General features: G+C 37.4%; 4 protein-coding genes across 4 annotated transcripts in view; 1 reads left to right on the top strand and 3 right to left on the bottom strand.

The window, feature by feature from the left end:
- The window catches only part of LOC124629606, a 275,754-nt gene that overhangs the window by 65,419 nt on the left and 192,159 nt on the right, over positions 1-18,176 (top strand). The gene's annotated exons all lie outside the window — the stretch shown is intronic.
- Positions 4,624-5,385, bottom strand: LOC124629614 (histidine-rich glycoprotein-like). The gene has a single exon (XM_047163102.1). It carries the CDS (start codon positions 5,377-5,379, stop codon positions 4,648-4,650), a length of 732 nt encoding a protein of 243 aa, XP_047019058.1. The 5' UTR covers positions 5,380-5,385; the 3' UTR covers positions 4,624-4,647.
- On the bottom strand, positions 7,517-8,344 carry LOC124629613 (histidine-rich glycoprotein-like). Its single transcript, XM_047163101.1, has one exon. The coding sequence runs from the start codon at positions 8,312-8,314 to the stop codon at positions 7,583-7,585; it is 732 nt and encodes a 243-aa protein (XP_047019057.1). The 5' UTR covers positions 8,315-8,344; the 3' UTR covers positions 7,517-7,582.
- On the bottom strand, positions 12,146-12,982 carry LOC124629617 (histidine-rich glycoprotein-like). The gene has a single exon (XM_047163106.1). The coding sequence runs from the start codon at positions 12,958-12,960 to the stop codon at positions 12,235-12,237; it is 726 nt and encodes a 241-aa protein (XP_047019062.1). The 5' UTR covers positions 12,961-12,982; the 3' UTR covers positions 12,146-12,234.

Raw genomic sequence — 18,176 nt, 5'->3', positions numbered from 1 at the left:
AATTATTTGCTAATTTCACAGGATGTGTGTCAAGTTAATTTGTATTTAATGTTGCTATATAATTCTGATTGCATTCCTCGCTCATACATAGGTATAGCACAAACTTTGTAACAAGAATTTTATCCTGGTGTCAGCAGCAGTTAAACTATTAAAGTTAAGACGGTTAGCTTATAAACTATAGATGAAAATAATATCTGAGAGGTTCTACACTTTTCGATAAACAATAGGAAAACTTCAGAGAATTCATCAACAGTTCAATTGACGAACACAATTTATCTTTCTCTAGTAAATTAATAAAAGTTCACGAGTTCCTTGTTTAGTGTATCACGAATCTCGTAGACGCGCGGCGTAGCGACTCGCGCTACGTGTGACTTATGTAGCTCACACGGCTACGAGCGTCGTAGCAATCACTGATGTGTAAACACAAATTAATTTTTAAAACTTTAACGTTGACACGTGAGTAATGTGAGTGAAACACTTTGCCGATATAAGTACATGTAAAATTTTAATTTTGTGATAAATTCGGACCCTAATATTAGAATCAGATCAGAAGTATAAATTTCATTCAAAATAAACGACTGGTGGCCTGCTGTTTTCTGTTCATAAAATGTATATTGACTGGTGTATGTATAAGAAAATTCTAAACATGAACCATGAACGATATTATTCACCTAGATCAGGAGTCAATACTTAAATCTTGTGCGGTTACGAGTAGCTGTTAAAATCGTACCCTAAAAATACCCCATCGGTGTTAATCTCAGAACCGCAAAGAAGATTTGTGAGCATTGATCCACATATTTTAGAATTTACGTGGATACAGTAGACGGGCAAGGGTGTAATCCATTGATAACGCTTTTACACTAATTAGCGAGTGAGTATGGAGCTTAGTGACGTCACGTCACTAGATTTATGGGCGCAGACGCTGTCAGCTCGTAATCCTGACCAAGTGAGCAGGAGCTGACGTGCCGAGCCGCGCACCGCGGTCTCATCGTCGCCCTGTTTGTACTGCAACATTATTTTAGCGCTCATATCACTTATTAAGCTATTTCATCTATGCATAGACAGATGGAACCTGTTTTATATCTAGCGAGCTACCTTTATGTCACATAATAACAATACCTTAGTAAACGTAATCGGATCTTCAAGCACCGTAATAATTTCATTGTTGCCGCTAGTGCCTGTGTATGCGCTATAGCGTATTGCGGTTAAGCCTTCTATAACGCACACAGAGGCAGCTTGTCAGCTCGTTAATCGTCAATCGCCACCGCTGTACTATAAACTAGATTTCCATTTTCGTATTATCACGTGATACTAAACTACTTATTCATATTAGCAATGGCAGAGAGAATTAATGTCTACGCACAATTAATTAACTAGCTTTACAAAATCATTTTACAAACATAGTGTAGTCAGTACATGAATCTGAATGGTACAAAATAATAGATAGGTACTTACCGGGAATCGCATTAAATACCTAAACAATCTTGTGTGTGAGTCAATTTATTCTATATTTATTTATTCTATTGACACTATTTAGACTTTGTTATGAGATTCGCTGGGACAGCGGAGGCTCTCTGGGAAAAACTATGGCACATATCTTACAGTATTTAACTTATTACCTTTCCCAACACAAAAAGTTACCTACATCAACACTAATATGATTAAGTCCTGTGAATACGATTTTGCAATAATGATTTCTCTTTGGAAGGAATTGGGGATTTCACTATTTTAAAAACTATTCTATGTATGCATTCGCTTCCTTATCCACTTAGGCCACTGCTACTCTTGTAGGCAGATTCGTCTTCCTGTCTTCGCTAGTTTACGAGACATTTGTTGAATTTGCGAGTGTTTATGGTTTTAAGGAAAAGGTAAAATTTTAGAAATGGTATTCTTTGTTAGAAATCTATTCCACCACTATCAAATACAAATACCTACCGTATATTTTTTCACTGAAATCTATGTAAGAATTAAAGTGTCAGTTTTTGTTTACTATCAACGATCGATGGTCGTTGTTTCAGGAAATACGGGACAGCGGGCTCGGATAGTTCAGTATAACATATGGCGCGCTACCCCCATTGTTATAGTGTACAAGACAAACAAGTGAATAATGAACGCGTTGGACTAACAATATCTTTTTGAAACGCCGACGTCCATACAAGAGTTCTATCGGAAAACGCCTATTTACTTTCCAAGGCACAATGTGCGCGCACCTATTGTTGCAGCAAGTATTTAGGCGCGTTTAGTTAACCATAATGCCGAGTCCCACGGTTGATTATTTGAACACGTTTACCTTGTAAATAACAATTTAGTTTTTGTTTTAAGCTCCGTCATGTACGACTGACATACTGACACGCTCATTATCTTGATTTATTATCTACTAAATTGCGACGGATCTTTTTGTAATAAAAAACATAATAAAAATGTATTTGGTTACTAATTTGCTTATTCATATGAATCAAAATTAGAAGTAATTTATTTTATCTTGAGATTATTACAGACATTGTAAAATCCCTTTTGTTTGCCCTTGACATGCTACGATTACGGTTAAGATATATCTATTTAAATATGGAGCTTCTGAATGCTTAGTGAGCTTCTGAAGCTATAAGCGTGTTATAGCCGATTAATATGGCTACGGAGAAGTTATTAGCGATCAGCCGTAGCGCAGTAATTCTCAGTTGCATGTTAGTTTAACAACCGCTTTAAGTAAGTTATCAGGTTGCAGTTATTATTAAAGCTCTTTTGCAAACTATTAAACTGACTGTCTATTTGTACTGAAAAAGCAAGATATGACTAAGTCAAGTTAAGTTAACAAAAAGTGTGGCCATTTCTTTAATTAATTAGTTAGGTTATCTGCTTGCGTAATACAATTTGCAGTTTTCTAGCTCTTAGCATGATTACAAAAACTTGGCTGTCGTGGTTGTTAGCACCTCGTTACCCTCTAAACCAATATCGTTTTTATTCATTTCATGCTTTTTAAGGAGGTTAATTTTATGCATTAAATCCATTAATAATATTGTTATTGTACTGTACAATATTCAAGGCAATAATTTTAAATACTAAGAACTAACAAGGTATCCACCTAATCTGTGGTAGATAACTTTTGTATAGGTACAGATTTATATCTACATATAACGAATTGTTTGTTTTAGTTTAATTATATAATTTTGTTTCTGTTGTTGACATGTTATTGAACAATTATAATGAGGGGCTTGTATTTAATTTAATATTTAATGTGAAATGAACAAGTTCAACAATATTAAGTTACGCGTAAATAATTGAATGATAGCCTGACATTAATTTAATACAAATTGCACAACAGTTTGATTCATTAGTTGGAGAAGCTTTTTAACATTTTGCTTAATTCCCGGGACCGAGGTGAGAGCTGACGTTTCTAGGAATTGATCAACTTGACATGTTTAATATTGGATTTGACTATTTATTTAGATCTTGACATTGTTACCGTTGATATGAAGAAACAATGATATACAGACACGATTTATATTCACATGAACCGATTTTCATGCGATTTTTATTCAGAAATAGTGATTTATGATGAAGGTTTATAATACGTAATTAATATACCTACTCAACATTGTTTAGCAACTTTTACCATTATTTATATGGATATATACCCTTATATGTATGATTAAGAAATCGCCTTAAAATGTTTGGCAATAAGGATTTAAAATAAATATTTTGCTTTAATATATTATCGTAGGTCTATAAACATAATATATTTTCATAATTCTCCAAAATATGTGGATATTAACATTGTATATTATAGTCCAGACACGAAGAGCTATCTTACTCCTATTACAGCTATATTTTCTTCAGAATTACATATACCTACCCAGCAACATGCCTCCAACAAAAAATGATCTAACTTATGAGACATCGTTACGCCACAACTTATTATTTGAGATATTTTCTGTACGGTGTAATAATAACTATTGTAGCACTGTTAAAGAGCTTACATCTCAGCTAATGTATCGACTGATACCAACTTATTTATTCTAAAAAGAGATGCTTCTTATACCTAAACCTACTTATATAAATTCTCTTAACCGCGAAAGTAGCGGTTGTTTCTGAACGATTCAATTTTTAATGCTCGCTGAATATGTAACTCTTGCTTGCTCTTATGGGATATAGAAAAACTTAGTAGATAGATACTGACTATACTGAGTGAAACATGGTCTAGCATAAACAATCCAGTAAAACACACGCACGTACATCGATTTCTTACTCTTTTCTTTAGGTTTTGTTTGCCTTGTTGTCAGTTAGAAATGGCTCAGTCATAGCGGTATCCGATACAGTTAGCTCCACGATCATAAAACCACGGGTTAGTCATTAAACGCCAATTGAATAGCATACCCTTGGCGTCATTAATCTACCGTGAAAATAATGGTCACTTTCGAAGGTTCTTCCATAGTAAACCAAAATATAATAGTTTCTTTTGCTAGTTTATGTACGTTATGTACTTACAACTTTTTGATAAACCACACTATATATTTGCTGAATTATTTTTAATAAAAAAACTATAAGATTAATTAAAGTGTTTATTTACATTGCGTTTATAACAAAAAATATAACAAAACATAAACTAAAAGTAAAAAGGTACGGCAACATTATTAGAGGACTACATCATTTTTAATGTCCTTTTTTAAAGCCCCACTTCTTGTGGTCTTCATGTCCACCCTTTTTCCCGTGTCCATGGTGATGGTGGTGGTGCTCGTGGTGTCCGCCCTCGTCATGGTGGCCCTTGTGTTCGTGGTGGTGGCCTCCCTCCTCGTGGTGGCCCTTCTTGCCGTGGTGGTGATCGTGGTGACCATGGTGCTTGTGTCCATGGTCGAAGTGTCCTCCCTTCTTGTGACCGTGCTCGTGATGGTGGCCGCCGTATCCCTCGTCGAAGCCCTTCTCGCCGTGCTTGTGGTGGAAGTGCTTGTCCTTCTTGAACTCGTCTAGCTTGTGAACACCGTGATGTCCTTTTGTGGAGTGACCTTTGTGATAGTGTCCCTTTTCTTCAAATCCGTGACCTTTCTCTCCTTTTTCTCCGTGGTGGTGTTCATCGTAGTGGCCATCGTCGTGGTGGTGGTGCTTCTTGTGTCCGCCATGTTCATCGTGGTGGCCCTTATGTCCTTCATGGTGATGGTGTCCTTTCTTTCCATGTTCGTGGTGATGGTGTCCCTTGTATCCTTTGTGCCCGTGGCCTTCGTGGTGATGATGGTGGTGATGGTGGTGTTCCTTGCCACCACCCTTTTCGTGGTGATGTCCGGAGGCGGCGGCCTCTAGGTCAGCGTCTCGCTTCTCACGCAGGTTCCGCGCATGCGTGAGCACCGCCAGCGCCAGCACCACGCAGCTCAGCAGGAGCGCTACCCTCATGGTTGTAGTATTCGTGAACAGGTCGAGATGAGATATGGCACGTATTATTGTCACAACAACGTTTTATAGATACTGTGGGTCTGGTTTTCTCGTACCTGCATTAGGCAATCATTACACCGAGTCGGGTGCTTGCACTTACTCACTAGCAAGGTCAAACGCCCTAGTGCTAGGTGAGTTTTGATTGAGTAGCAACTACTGCGCTTTTCTTTAAACTTACTTGCACTCTTTTATCTCTTATCGTTTTTTATAAACTATACATAATGTCTTCGAAATGCTGCGTCTCTGTGGTCCTTGAGTGAAATCAATTAACACCAACGTCCAATACTGTATGGTACGTATCTTTTTGATTTTGTTCTATCCATGCTGTATTTCGCCACACATACACCTACCTATCGCCTATAAAATACAAAATGTGACATATTTTTGATGCGGAAATTGATGAAATTAACACAATTCTTATCTGTTTATATTTAAAAGTTAAGGGCCGTATTGAAAAGTTTCTTATCAATAGTTTGTAGGTAGGTACGTCACGCAGTAGTCCATAAGCTCATGCTGGAATATCTTGTTAGATTGTAACATGAGAACATGCATGTAATCAACAGACAGCTGTGAGTAACAAGGCCTCATTATCTTACTCGCATGTGTGGGTAATAGTGGATATTGCATCACGTGAACTATATTGTTTCGATGATAACGCCCGGAAATAACTCCATCGTTATTCCAACTTGTGTTGTCTCATCAACTTAGGCTAATCTTTCTTCCTGTTTAATGTATTCTATTAAATATACCTAGCAAACCCTATTTCTTTGATCTGAGTAGCAAACAAGGAAACTCCAAGAGATTCAAACACAAGCTTATTATTTACTTCTGGTACCTGTAAGAAATGTGCATCTGAAATAAACGTTACGTACGCTAGGTATAGGCTTCTAGAAGAAACATCTTTGAATACCTCAGCGGAATAACTAAGTAGTTATTGTTAGCTTGAAATTTAAAGTTTTATGTAGTAATGTCGATTCGTCTATCTCAAAAACGAATAAGGAAGGACTCGTAGCATAGGAAATGTGTTTATAAATGTATAACTTCAGTAATTGATAGAATCTGAGTTTATTATACCTTCAAGAGTAACTTAATGATTTAATCATTTTAATCTTCATTTTAAATATTATTATTAAGTTGATGAAAATGTTTGTATATGACCGACATTTCACCATTAAAGAAAGTTTATATTTATAAAATATACGGTGCTTAGTCAGTAGCCCTTTGGGATGTTATAAACGCTTAGTCATAGGGAGTGCTTCTTTTATAACCTTTAACTGAAGCCTCTTTTTCTAAAGGACCCTCAAGGGCTCTGCGCTTAAAGAAGTTTTTAACGTTTAAATCTTTGCTCGAGACAAGTCAGCTGGCTTGATTCAATAAATAATACCACAATATTTTTCAAAGATTAGTTCAAAGGTTTTATTTATTTGAGTTCCCCTTAACTAAAGTTTTGAGAATAATACGTTGTAGTAAAGTACTTAGCTATTAGAATTTTTATTTTTGTAACAATTATACGATGTGCATTCAAGTATCAAGTAGTTTGTGCTACCGTTTGATCGTAGGAACGTAACATAACAATAAAACCCGTAGCATACATAATATGATAAGTTCAGAAAATTAAATTACCTATAATGAATTATTCGGCTATTAATTCTACAATAACTTCCAGAGATTAGAATTGGATTGACAATTAAAAGTAGTAGAAATTATACATAAGTACCAGTACAAATTCTATATATGCTTCCTGCTGGTTAACGTTAATATTCTCGCCCGCCTTCATTCATAGGAATTACAATAACTCATATTAGATGTGGGCGTATTGTAGGAAGCCCCGAAGGCGTCGAGTTATTTTGTTTAACAATCGTTAAAATTATTTGAATTAGCAAACATTTTACTCTACACAAAATATTTGGTTTTCCATTCATCATTTTCATCTGAAAAGTTATCTAAAAATATGAATCATATTTGTTTATGAACAGGAAATTCAAAAGAAAATTGTGTAGTTATATATACGAAGACATCTAAGAGTACATAGAGACAGCATGAAATAAAATGACCAGATTCTTATTTTGTACAAAATGTAATTCTTTGTCGTATAAACATAACAAAAACATTCGTTAACAACATAACATCAACAATAATCAGTTCAGGTACATTCAGCAAGAGCTTAGTGCCCCTTCTTGTGTCCCCAATGCTTGTGGTCCTCATGGCCGCCCTTGTGGTCATGGTCGTGATGGTGCTCGTGGTGCTCGTGGTGCCCGCCCTCGCCGTGGTGTCCCTTGTGGTGGTGGTGGTGGCCGCCGTGCTCGTGGTGTCCCTTCTTGCCGTGGTGGTGCTCGTGGTGTCCGCCGTGCTTGTGGCCCTTGTGGAAGTGGCCGCCCTTCTTGTAGCCGCCCTCGTGGTGGTGGCCGCCGTGGTGCTCATGGAAGCCCTTCTCGCCGTGGTGGTCGTGGAAGTGCTTGTCCTTCTTGAACTCGTCGTGCTTCTCGACGCCGTGGTGTCCCTTGGTGTCGTGTCCCTTGTGCCAGTGGCCGTGCTCCTCGTGGCCGTGGCCGTGGTCGCCCTTCTCGCCGTGGTGGTGGTGGTGGTGGTAGCCGTCGTCGTGGTGGTGGTGCTTCTTGTGTCCGCCGTGTTCGCCGTGGTGTCCCTTGTGTCCCTCGTGGTGGTGGTGGCCGTGCTTGCCGTGGTGGTGCTCGTGGTGGCCCTTGTGTCCCTTGTGGTGCTCGCCGCCGTGGTCGTGGTGGTGGTGGCCGTGGTGCTCGTGGCCGCCGCCCTTGTCCCAGTGGTGGCCGGACGCGGCCGCCTCGAGGTCGGCCGACCGCTTCTCTCGGATCTCCCTGGCCGAGCTGACGGCGGCGATGGCCAGAAGCCCAAATGCCACAAGAAGGCTTCTTCTCATGTTGGATTAGACAAGTTGTTGCTGAATGATATCGTTTCATCGGTGGCAATGATTTTATATACTAAATGACAGCGGCGGTTAGGTAAGTTACTGCTACCGATAGTGTCAAGGTTTTTGCAAGTAACGATCGATAGAGATTTCCACTTCCTTCCAGTTTACTAGTATTCAGTCTATTGTGAGATAACTTCTATGTAGTTAAAAAATTACATCAACCATCAGCCAAATTTTTTTAATTTTATATTATGTGAGAAAACAAACAATCTTGATAGGACATTTAACACTAATACATACCAATAAAATAATGGTTCAATTAATTAAGGAATTGTTACAATTGTATTAACAGTGGGTTGAGTGACATTTGAGTTTTAAAATAAAAAGTTATGACAAGACTTTATTATTCGTAAAATGCGTACTCAAATGATATATAGGTATGATAATAATATAAATGATAGTAATTTTGTGTGAAATCCATAAAATATGCAAACCGGAAGCTGAGTTTTGGCTTTGATTTAAATACAGTTTAATTAGTTTTTCTTTGTATATTATTATTTTTCCTTTTCCTGGAAAAGCCTCCAAACATGGCTTTGGCTATTTTCTTGATTTGTTTTTTTACCCTTAGTTGGTTTTTGTGACGCCCTGGGGACTAGACACATGTTTTTTTTAGAATAAATACGGAGAAAATCAGATAAGAGTGTAAATATAGCACACCGAAAATAAATCAATTGGTTTGTAAAGTAAAAAAACAGCCTTGTTCGTAGGTACTCTTTTTCATTACTTACACTACATTAGCGCGAAAACTTTTACTAAAAAAAAGAAGATTAAAATACAGACTTGATGCTTTTTAATTAATACAAAGAAAAAAACAACAACAAAGAACAGTTTCAAGAAATAAGAGCAAAAAAGTCCATTGAAAATTCTGAAAGCACTTTTATGTACCTAGTAGTGAGTACAAGAATTATGATTTGTACATTAACACCATCCTTATCTCGTTTGCCAAATGACTGACATGCCGTTAATATTCACTTTGAAAATGATAAATGAGTCTGGTATAAGATATTTCTGTACTTTTTACTTATTCCCCGTGTTCGTATTCCCTGCTACAAGTGATTCATCTTTGTTTTACGACGATATCAGATAACGTCAGGAGTTGCTACCATTCGTGTTATTTTTTGCTAGAGTATGTTTACTTGTACAGGTTGCATAAAACCAAACGCGTTGGCGTGCATATAAACAGCCTGTATGGGTTATTGTAAAACATATATTTTCATGAACTATGTTTGTAAGACTTTAAATACTGAAAGTTCATTATAGTTATGAAACCTACAATTGAAACGTATTATAATAAAGGAAAAAAGGAAAAGTAACTTACATTATTTCCACACGTGCAACTTGCAAGAAATAAAAGTATAATACCAATACCTATAATATAATCTGAGTAAGAGTAGTTATGAGTCCGATAAAAGATATAAGCAGATATTATTATTTTTTTCTTATGTTAAATGACTAGTGGAAACAAAATAACATTTCCCCAAATGTCCCTAAACCTACGGAATCAGTTATACCTATTGCGGCCATTATAAATAATTTATTTGGTCGGTGTGCTAGTCGGTGTGCTAGTATACATCAGAATGTTATCCAAAATCTCCACAATGGATGGTTGGTTTGTTGCGCAACAGGCTATAATTGTACGCCCAGTTACGTTCAGAATATGTAGCGCTGGCATTTACATAAGTGCAGGCACTGTGTTATATCGAACATTTGGTTTGCATTACAATCCGCTAACTTGGCGTTTCAACGAAATATAACTTGTGTTAAGTACCTACATTTTGAAATAGCTTTCGTGTTCCTAAATCCTGGGGCCCGATTCTCCTAATTTTACTTAAGCGACCTTCGATTGACGTTCGACTCGATTCGACTGAGATCCAATCCCGACTCGATTACTATTGAAGCGTATGTGGCATTCCGCTATTTTTTCTTTGAAATAAACGTTTTTATTCTTTTCTGTCATTCAATAATGAATCATTTTGTCTGCAAATGTTTTACGATTGCAAAATGATTGCACGGCAAACTACCGTATAGACCAAAATTACCAAAATAGCATACCAATCGCACACCAATCAAATGTCTATCGAATACGATTGGTCTTTTATTAGTAGCAGAATGCCCGATATGGTTAAAACTGCTATTACGATCGTATTGCGATTCGATTACTATTCGATTTTGACATTATTAACTTAGGAGAATCGGGCCCCTGTAGTCACCTTTATGTGCTTATGAATAAGCTTCAATGAAGGGCTTCAATGTTTACGGAAGATTGTTTTCTGACAAAAGAAAATGTTTACGTTATACGGACCATGATACGGAGTAAAGGTGTTATTTACTTCTCTTTTGTAACATAATTAAAGACAAATCTTAAATAAAAATTAGGGAAGACATTTTTGCGTGACAGTACTTACCTTTGATTTATATATCAGTTTATTGATAAAAGAATGTGGATCTCTTGCATTTAATAAATATTGGTATGAAATGCTCGCAATGTGAGGGGGTTATATAGTTAGGAATGCCATTATCTTTGCGACCGTGACCGGACCCGGAAAGGAATTCTCGTGGATCGGTATGTGCCAAATGAATCCGTAGCTTCCGATAAAAATGTGATCATGTTTATTGTATTGTTGTATTAATAAAATAAATGTGCTATGATTCTTAACGATAATAATTGGGGTTAGCCTGTCTATATAATAGGCTATTAGATATTATTCCACGTATTTTTCTTTGCTAATAATTCGGAAAGTGACTAAGATAATATTTTTAGATTCCCATAGCTTCATGTAGGTGGGGGATGAACCTGAGTTTTACGGTGGGTAACACAAATTTTCGTCAAGTATAGACCCCACCAATCTGCCAAATTTCAATAGACTTCCAACCTTATCACAATAGTAGAAGCTATTTGTTCCATTGGTAAAATTTGACAGATTCGGGTAGGTTGACCTGCTGGTAGGTCTGTACCTAAGGTTGTCTACTAAAACTTCGAGTAAACAAGACTTGTAACGCTGTAAGAAAATCTATTTTGTAACGGTTCTTAATTACTTAAATTATTTTTTAGTTACTTGTGCAATGACCTTTCAACTTTATTGTGTAAGAATAGCTTTGATCACATTGTTAATATTTTTTTTAAAATAAATGTAAATAACCTATGTTACAAAATAAAGATAAATTTTGCTTTAGAGAAGAGGATCGACTACATAGAGTGTTAGCGAACTGTAGCGTTTAAAGCATAATATTAGTACATGAAAGTCGCTAGTGAAAATATAGGATAGTTTTTAGTAGACGGGCACTCGGTTAGGACAGTGGATTAGGTATTCAGTGGGGATTTCAACCGCCGACGCTCCTCCAGACTCCCGCGTTGTTAGTTTTATAAAGCCGTGGCTAATAAACCTAATGCAAGAGTTTTGGACTATTTTATTTAAAAAAGAACTGCCATTTTGTGACTTAAATATTAATTTGTCTAAAAGTGTTAGTTAAATTATTGATAGTGACAAGCATTCATTTCATAATAATAAAACTTCAACACGATCATAACAAAATAATTAGATACCTTATTCGTAATTATATTTCATTCACGCAAATTTCACGAAAAATTGAAAAAAAAATTGGTTTTTGGTTAAATTGATTTTCAATAAGTCGTTTCCAAAATAAATCCGGCGGTCTAATTTGAAAGTCAGTAATTCCGGTTTCTTTAAAAAAGAAGATTAATTAATTTAAGTGACCCAATAAGATGGCTCCAAGTCTCTCAAGGGGAAAATACCAAAGTTTTGCCGAATTAAAATGTTATTAGCGTATTAAAAATAAATATTTATTCGTGTATCACAAAGTATCAACAATAACAAAAAAGCCTCATCTCGTAAATTCACAGCGTTAACTTATTTATGACCTTTCTTAAAGCCCCAGCCCTTGTGGTCTTCATGGCCTCCCTTGCTGCCGTGGTCGGCGTGGTGTCCCCAGTACTCATGGCCAGCGCCTTCGTCGTGGTGACCCTTGTGGTCGTGGTGATGACCTCCCTTCTCAAAGAAGCCTTTGTTGCCGTGCTCTTGTTCGTGGAATCCGCCATCCTTGTGTCCCTTGTCGAAGTGTCCACCTTCCTTGAAACCTCCTTCATGGTGGTGTCCACCGTATCCTTCTTCGAAGCCAGACTCACCATGCTTGTCGTGGAAATGTTTGTCCTTCTTGAATTCGTCTAACTTGTGGATACCGTGGTGTCCTTTCGTAGAATGACCCTTGTGGAAGTGTCCCTTTTCTTCGAAACCGTAGCCCTTTTCGCCTTTCTCGCCCTCATGGTGTTCATCGTAGTAGCCATCGTCGTGGTGATGATGTTTTTTGTGTCCGCCGTCCTCATCGTAGTGTCCTTTATGGCCTTCGTGGAGGGAATGTCCTTTTTTGCCGTGCTCGTGATCGTGGTATCCCTTGTATCCTTTCACGCCATGTCCACCGTGCTCGTGGTGGTGATCTCCGTGGTGAGCACCGCCTTCACCCTTTTCCCATTTGTGCGAGGCCGCAGCTTCTAAGTCGGCGTCTCTTCTGAGCCGCGTGTTCCTGGCGCTGACGGCGACTGCTAGCGCTAAAAGCCCGACTGCGACGATAGCTCTCATCCTGAACGGTTGTCCTGGTTCTGTTGAGTAATGATTGCCAAATGATGCCTGTTACAGATTTCTCTGAGCTTATATAGTATTGCCAATAATAGTGCAGTTGCTTTTAATGTCAGGGTAATGAATGACGGTCACAGGTACGTGGTGACCTGAATTATTACTTAAATAATAAATTGCTTTGACGCCAATGTTTCGCTCTTCACAACCTGAGTAGCATATTGCATTACCTAACTATTCTATACAATGTTAGCTTATTTAATTAAAAATGCTGGTGTACTTACAAGAGCAAAATAACGACAAAAGATTTACAATTCAATTACTTTGTCATTCTAATGTAAATTTTTAATTTCATACTTACATTGGGACTTACTTAACCCCAGTTTAGTTAAAGTCATTATGTTATATTTAAAAAGAGCCTACTAGAGAACGTTCCCGCTATAATAATAATTAGGTAGTAACAATATTGAATCAGACGTGAACACAATGATGTGCAACTAATAAATGAAGTGAAGTTTTCCGTGAGTAAATATACGTGACCACATGGGCCACGGTTCAGGAGGGAATTATATAGTGAAACAGTAAATAATGACACAATGTATTTATCAATGTTTGCCTCTCTGCTGCGACTTGTTTAACATTCATTTTAAAAAACACGTTACATTTTCATTAATTAAGTGTATTTTGTAGAAACATTATTTAAGCGAATATTTGTTCTGACCATAGTAAAAACATATTCCTTGTAGTTTTATAAATTGTTTCCCAGTTACATCTGTGTCAGCGTAGAAACATTATGAGTATTTCACAGTCGGCCTGACCAACTGATGTAAGAATTGGATTAACTACCAACGAAGAGCCGGCGACGAGTGCAAACTTTTGATACAATTCGAAGTTTGCGCCAATCCGTCACGCATTCGGGTCATGGAATATATTACACTGCGGTGCGGCGGTTGTTTGCTCCAATGTTTCCTTTCAAACTTCCAAAATAATACGGCGTTTCCCCATTTAGTATTAGACAAATAAGATAATAAATAAGAAATATATAAACATTAACTTTTTGTTAATGTTTTTTGCTATTTATATATGAAGTATGAGATGAGATAGTGTTTCGAATATACTTAATTACCTGCAACTATGCAATATGAATCCATAATATGATGTTTATAAAACCCACATAGTTCTTTCTTTACTTGGAATCGTCTCCCAGGATCATCCATATTCAGTTGAAAAATGAATAGACGTACAAAATTAATTGAATTGTGTAAAGGTTACGCTGTTGATGAGCTATCTGAAGCCGCGACCGTTTTCACTGAAGTCAAGGGCATCGCCAGTCAAGGCCATGTTGCGAAGCAGTCGCCCTCATTTTTTGTTCTCTTTTGTCTAAATAAATTTCTTCTGATCGATTTGTTTCGTCATCGTTTCCGGTCGGGTGCGCAAGAGTCGCGCGGTCGCCACTGACAAATACTGTTGCACATTCAATCAATTGACACCTATCTGCATTGGGTGAAACTTGCATAGTTATAATAAATTATATATTTGACACGATTAAATTAATGTATTGTTTGCTTGTTGTTCATAGTAGCTAAGTATTTCTTTTTCTAATGAATTACATAATTTAGATGTAATCAAGCGAACTGTGAACTAGTTATATGGTACTTTTTTATTATCATGTAGTCTACTGTGTTTGTGATTGAACCAAAGGTTAGTAGTTTAATAGCATACTACATAAGATCTGTAGGTAATGCTTATTTAATTAATTAGGGACTTTCATATTCCACAGCACGGGTAACTAATATATTATACACCTTACCTACCACATAATGTTCTCCATTGACGCTTTTTCACTAGCTACGGTCATGGCTTATCGGATTCTAGTTAAAATTAGTGTTGGTCCCTAGATTATCAAATGAAGTTAATCTCGTAACAATTCTGTAGCCCGATACGCGCGTCTCTGTAGGAAACCAAACAAAATGGGAGAAAGAAATTTACTACGCAGTCGTGTTCTGAATCCGAATCAGGGAGAGGTGTCAGTCTGAAACAATGGCTGTGTACTCATACCTACTTATAAGCAGTCCCTATATAAAGGTGCTTTCCTGCGAAGATATTATTTTCTTCACGATTTTCTATTAAATATTATCACTGACTTTTATGGAGTGTCACAATAAATTGATGAATAACACCCCTGTGTGTCTATGTGAAATGGAAACCCCGTCGCATTCCATACGAACCGTACGTATGTACTGTACGTAACGAAATATGGTTTGTATAGGGACACGAAACACCAAAACTAATTACGGCGCAGTCCGCGTAATCCGAGTGTGCGCTAAACCAAACCCGTGTATTAATCCTCACTAGAGGATACTTCCAATGTGCCGGTATGAAGGCAACAGGCGGGTGTCGGCCACACTTTATTACGCCACATTATGGTATGTATACTTATGGGGTACTTGGTTACGGAAGCTGAAGGATTGCGTGACCAATGAGAGTACAAGTGCTCTGTCTTAGTAGACTACATTAATAACATAAGGTTTATTTCGTTGTCGGGTAAGTCTAAATCTTATTGATTATGCGATCGATAGAACGTAAGTACATATGTTATGATTGTGCTGCTTAGTATAGTTTTTCAGTTATTTATTCGGTTAGGTGCTATGTAAGAAGTTCCTTCTTTTAAAGAGTCTCATTCTGAGCTATCTCCACAGCAAATCTACGTTTAATTTAAATCACATAACTATTTCGTTAACATGCAGGTGTAAATTGGTGATTGTTAAAAATAAACTTTAAGAAGGCTCAAAGATAGAGCATTTTGTTCATTTTTGCGGTGATACTGGTACTAACAACAATTGTCAGTGAGTGGGTGCTTGCCTTAGGTATCAGTGACAACGACACGTGACGCGGTGCGCTCGCGACAATGCACTCAATACAATGCTCCACTACAAGTTCCGCCGCTCAGATTTCTTTCCCAGAATAAGAAATGATGTGACTGTCAATACCTACGTTCACTCAATGCTAAGCGATACTCTTGCTGATATTCGATGCAGTTCGACACTGAACTTTGTATTACAATGCAGCTTTGTTGCATTTCAGAGCGCTCGTCTTGAGACAACTGTTTTTAAGTGACCATACGCCCGGTTAGGTCGTAAGGTAAAGCTACCGAGCTTTTACAAACGGAAATACGAGGGTCTTTTACCAATATCTGAAATTGGAATGGTATTTTGTCGTGGCCTGTATTTGTGGCATCTACCATTACAGTATCTACAGGTATAAACATAAATACGAAAATATGTATTGACGTCTGTTCTAATATCGATCAGCCTCATTTCCTAAAATTTCTGAGAAATCCACTTTATACTACTTAAGTACTTTGATCAGCATCGTAATTAATTATTGAAGATTGAACAAACTTCATTACTTAATAAGTCAGAATGGGAATTACAGTTCAAATAAAGACTTTTTCTGTACGTAAATAGGTACTGAAGGCCCATAAGTATAACGTGGTATACTTAATATTTTAAATAGACATCAAGTTATTTCTAAGATTCAGCGAAGCCAATGGTTTTTGGCCTCTGAACTGCTTAATAACCAAAAATTACACGAATTTCTTTATTTAGTTTAGATTACTTTATTTTATGGAATCGTATTCAATGGTTCAAGAATGTTGGATGTTGAAATTCAAGTCGATAATAACCGCAAGTCGGCAATTCCAGTAAAGTAGTGGTCATGCATAAGGGTCCCGCGACCTCAGCCGCTCAGCAAATACACCTGCAGCTTGCAATGTTTGCATCACTAACTATGTAACTCCAAGTTAATTAACAGCGTCTCTCCGCCTACTCGGAGGCGAGACAAATATCTAAACTATGCTTTAGTCCGTCTTCGTCAGAATAGTTTCGAAACTTACAAATAATGAAATCATTTCAGGTGTTCTCTTTCAGTTTGTTTTAGTTTCAATGGCGACATGGTTTTGTATTGAAATACAAAACTTACACTTACTTTTGTAGTTTGATGAGAAAGTGGAAGTTTGCGACGTTTCCATTCAATTTTATCCGTAATGGAAACAAGTTTGGTTGTGAGTTGACGGTTATACTTTGCTCTGTGATCAGAAGATATGATAATGATATGATACTTTTTGAGTAATTCTTTTAAATCAATTCCTCAAACAAGTAATAGAAAGTTTTACTTTATGTACTTCGATAAGATAACAAGACTAGGTAAATAGTTTTTTAGCATCTAAATTAAATCTAGCACGTAAAACTATTTGATGTTCTATGTACCAACCTGCATTTTCAATTTAAGCAGCATACTGTATAAATCCTCCACTACACATAACTGGGTACTTGTTTAAGGCTGAAGTTGGCTTGGTGTCCCCAAAGTTCGGGCATACTATTAACATATCTCATACGATATCTAAATACATGAAAGCTTTACGTCCTTGCGGCTGTAGTTCAACACCTGCGGTACACGTCTCCACTGGTCAAAGGTTACCGTAATGCCGACATAAAACAGGGTCTAGGATAAGCACCGCCATACATAATCGTAGCTTGCACGCTTTATTAACTTATGAGTACCTACGTGCATGAAATTGTTAAGTTACGAACCCAAACTCACCAGAATTTGGGTTCTATTTAATTTATTAGTAGTCACTTTTACTTTACATGAACTAGGAGTATTCACTTTTTAATATTTTGTGAACAGACGTCAAGCACGTCTGTCATTTTAAAGTATAGGTACTTGTATATCATTTGATTACGTATCAGTGTATGAAGTTTGTTCAGTGCCTCGCTAGGTACTTCAATTTGTTTCACACTCACAAACAGCAAAGATACGAAAAGACTTTTAATTTAGAATAGTGTCTACGGTTGGTGATGGCTGGCATTCTAATAATATAAATGATATTATTATGCAAAAATTGGTATCTTTTTTTTTTTTTTTAACGACGTCAAAAATCATCAAGCTGTGGGTTAGCAGCGGTGACTCTTACTGACTAAAAACCGTCGTGTTCCGTCATAAGCCTTTTATGTGCCAGGGCCGCGGTATCTCTTTCGAACAACCCGCAGCCCCGGCAGGCCTTGGCCCTGCTAGGCCCCGCTGGGGTTGCTGACATCTCTTTGAGGAGCGCGTGGAACAACGCGCGCCGTCGACACGGGTCTGTCGTCTAAGCAGACAGAGGGACGATGAGCCACCCGAACTCACCGCCCACAGACCCACGCCTACGGTGGCCGGGTGTC

Source organism: Helicoverpa zea, chromosome 4 (genome assembly GCF_022581195.2).
Source record: "Helicoverpa zea isolate HzStark_Cry1AcR chromosome 4, ilHelZeax1.1, whole genome shotgun sequence".
Lineage (NCBI taxonomy): Eukaryota > Metazoa > Arthropoda > Insecta > Lepidoptera > Noctuidae > Helicoverpa > Helicoverpa zea.
This window is presented reverse-complemented; position numbering and strand designations above follow the sequence as displayed.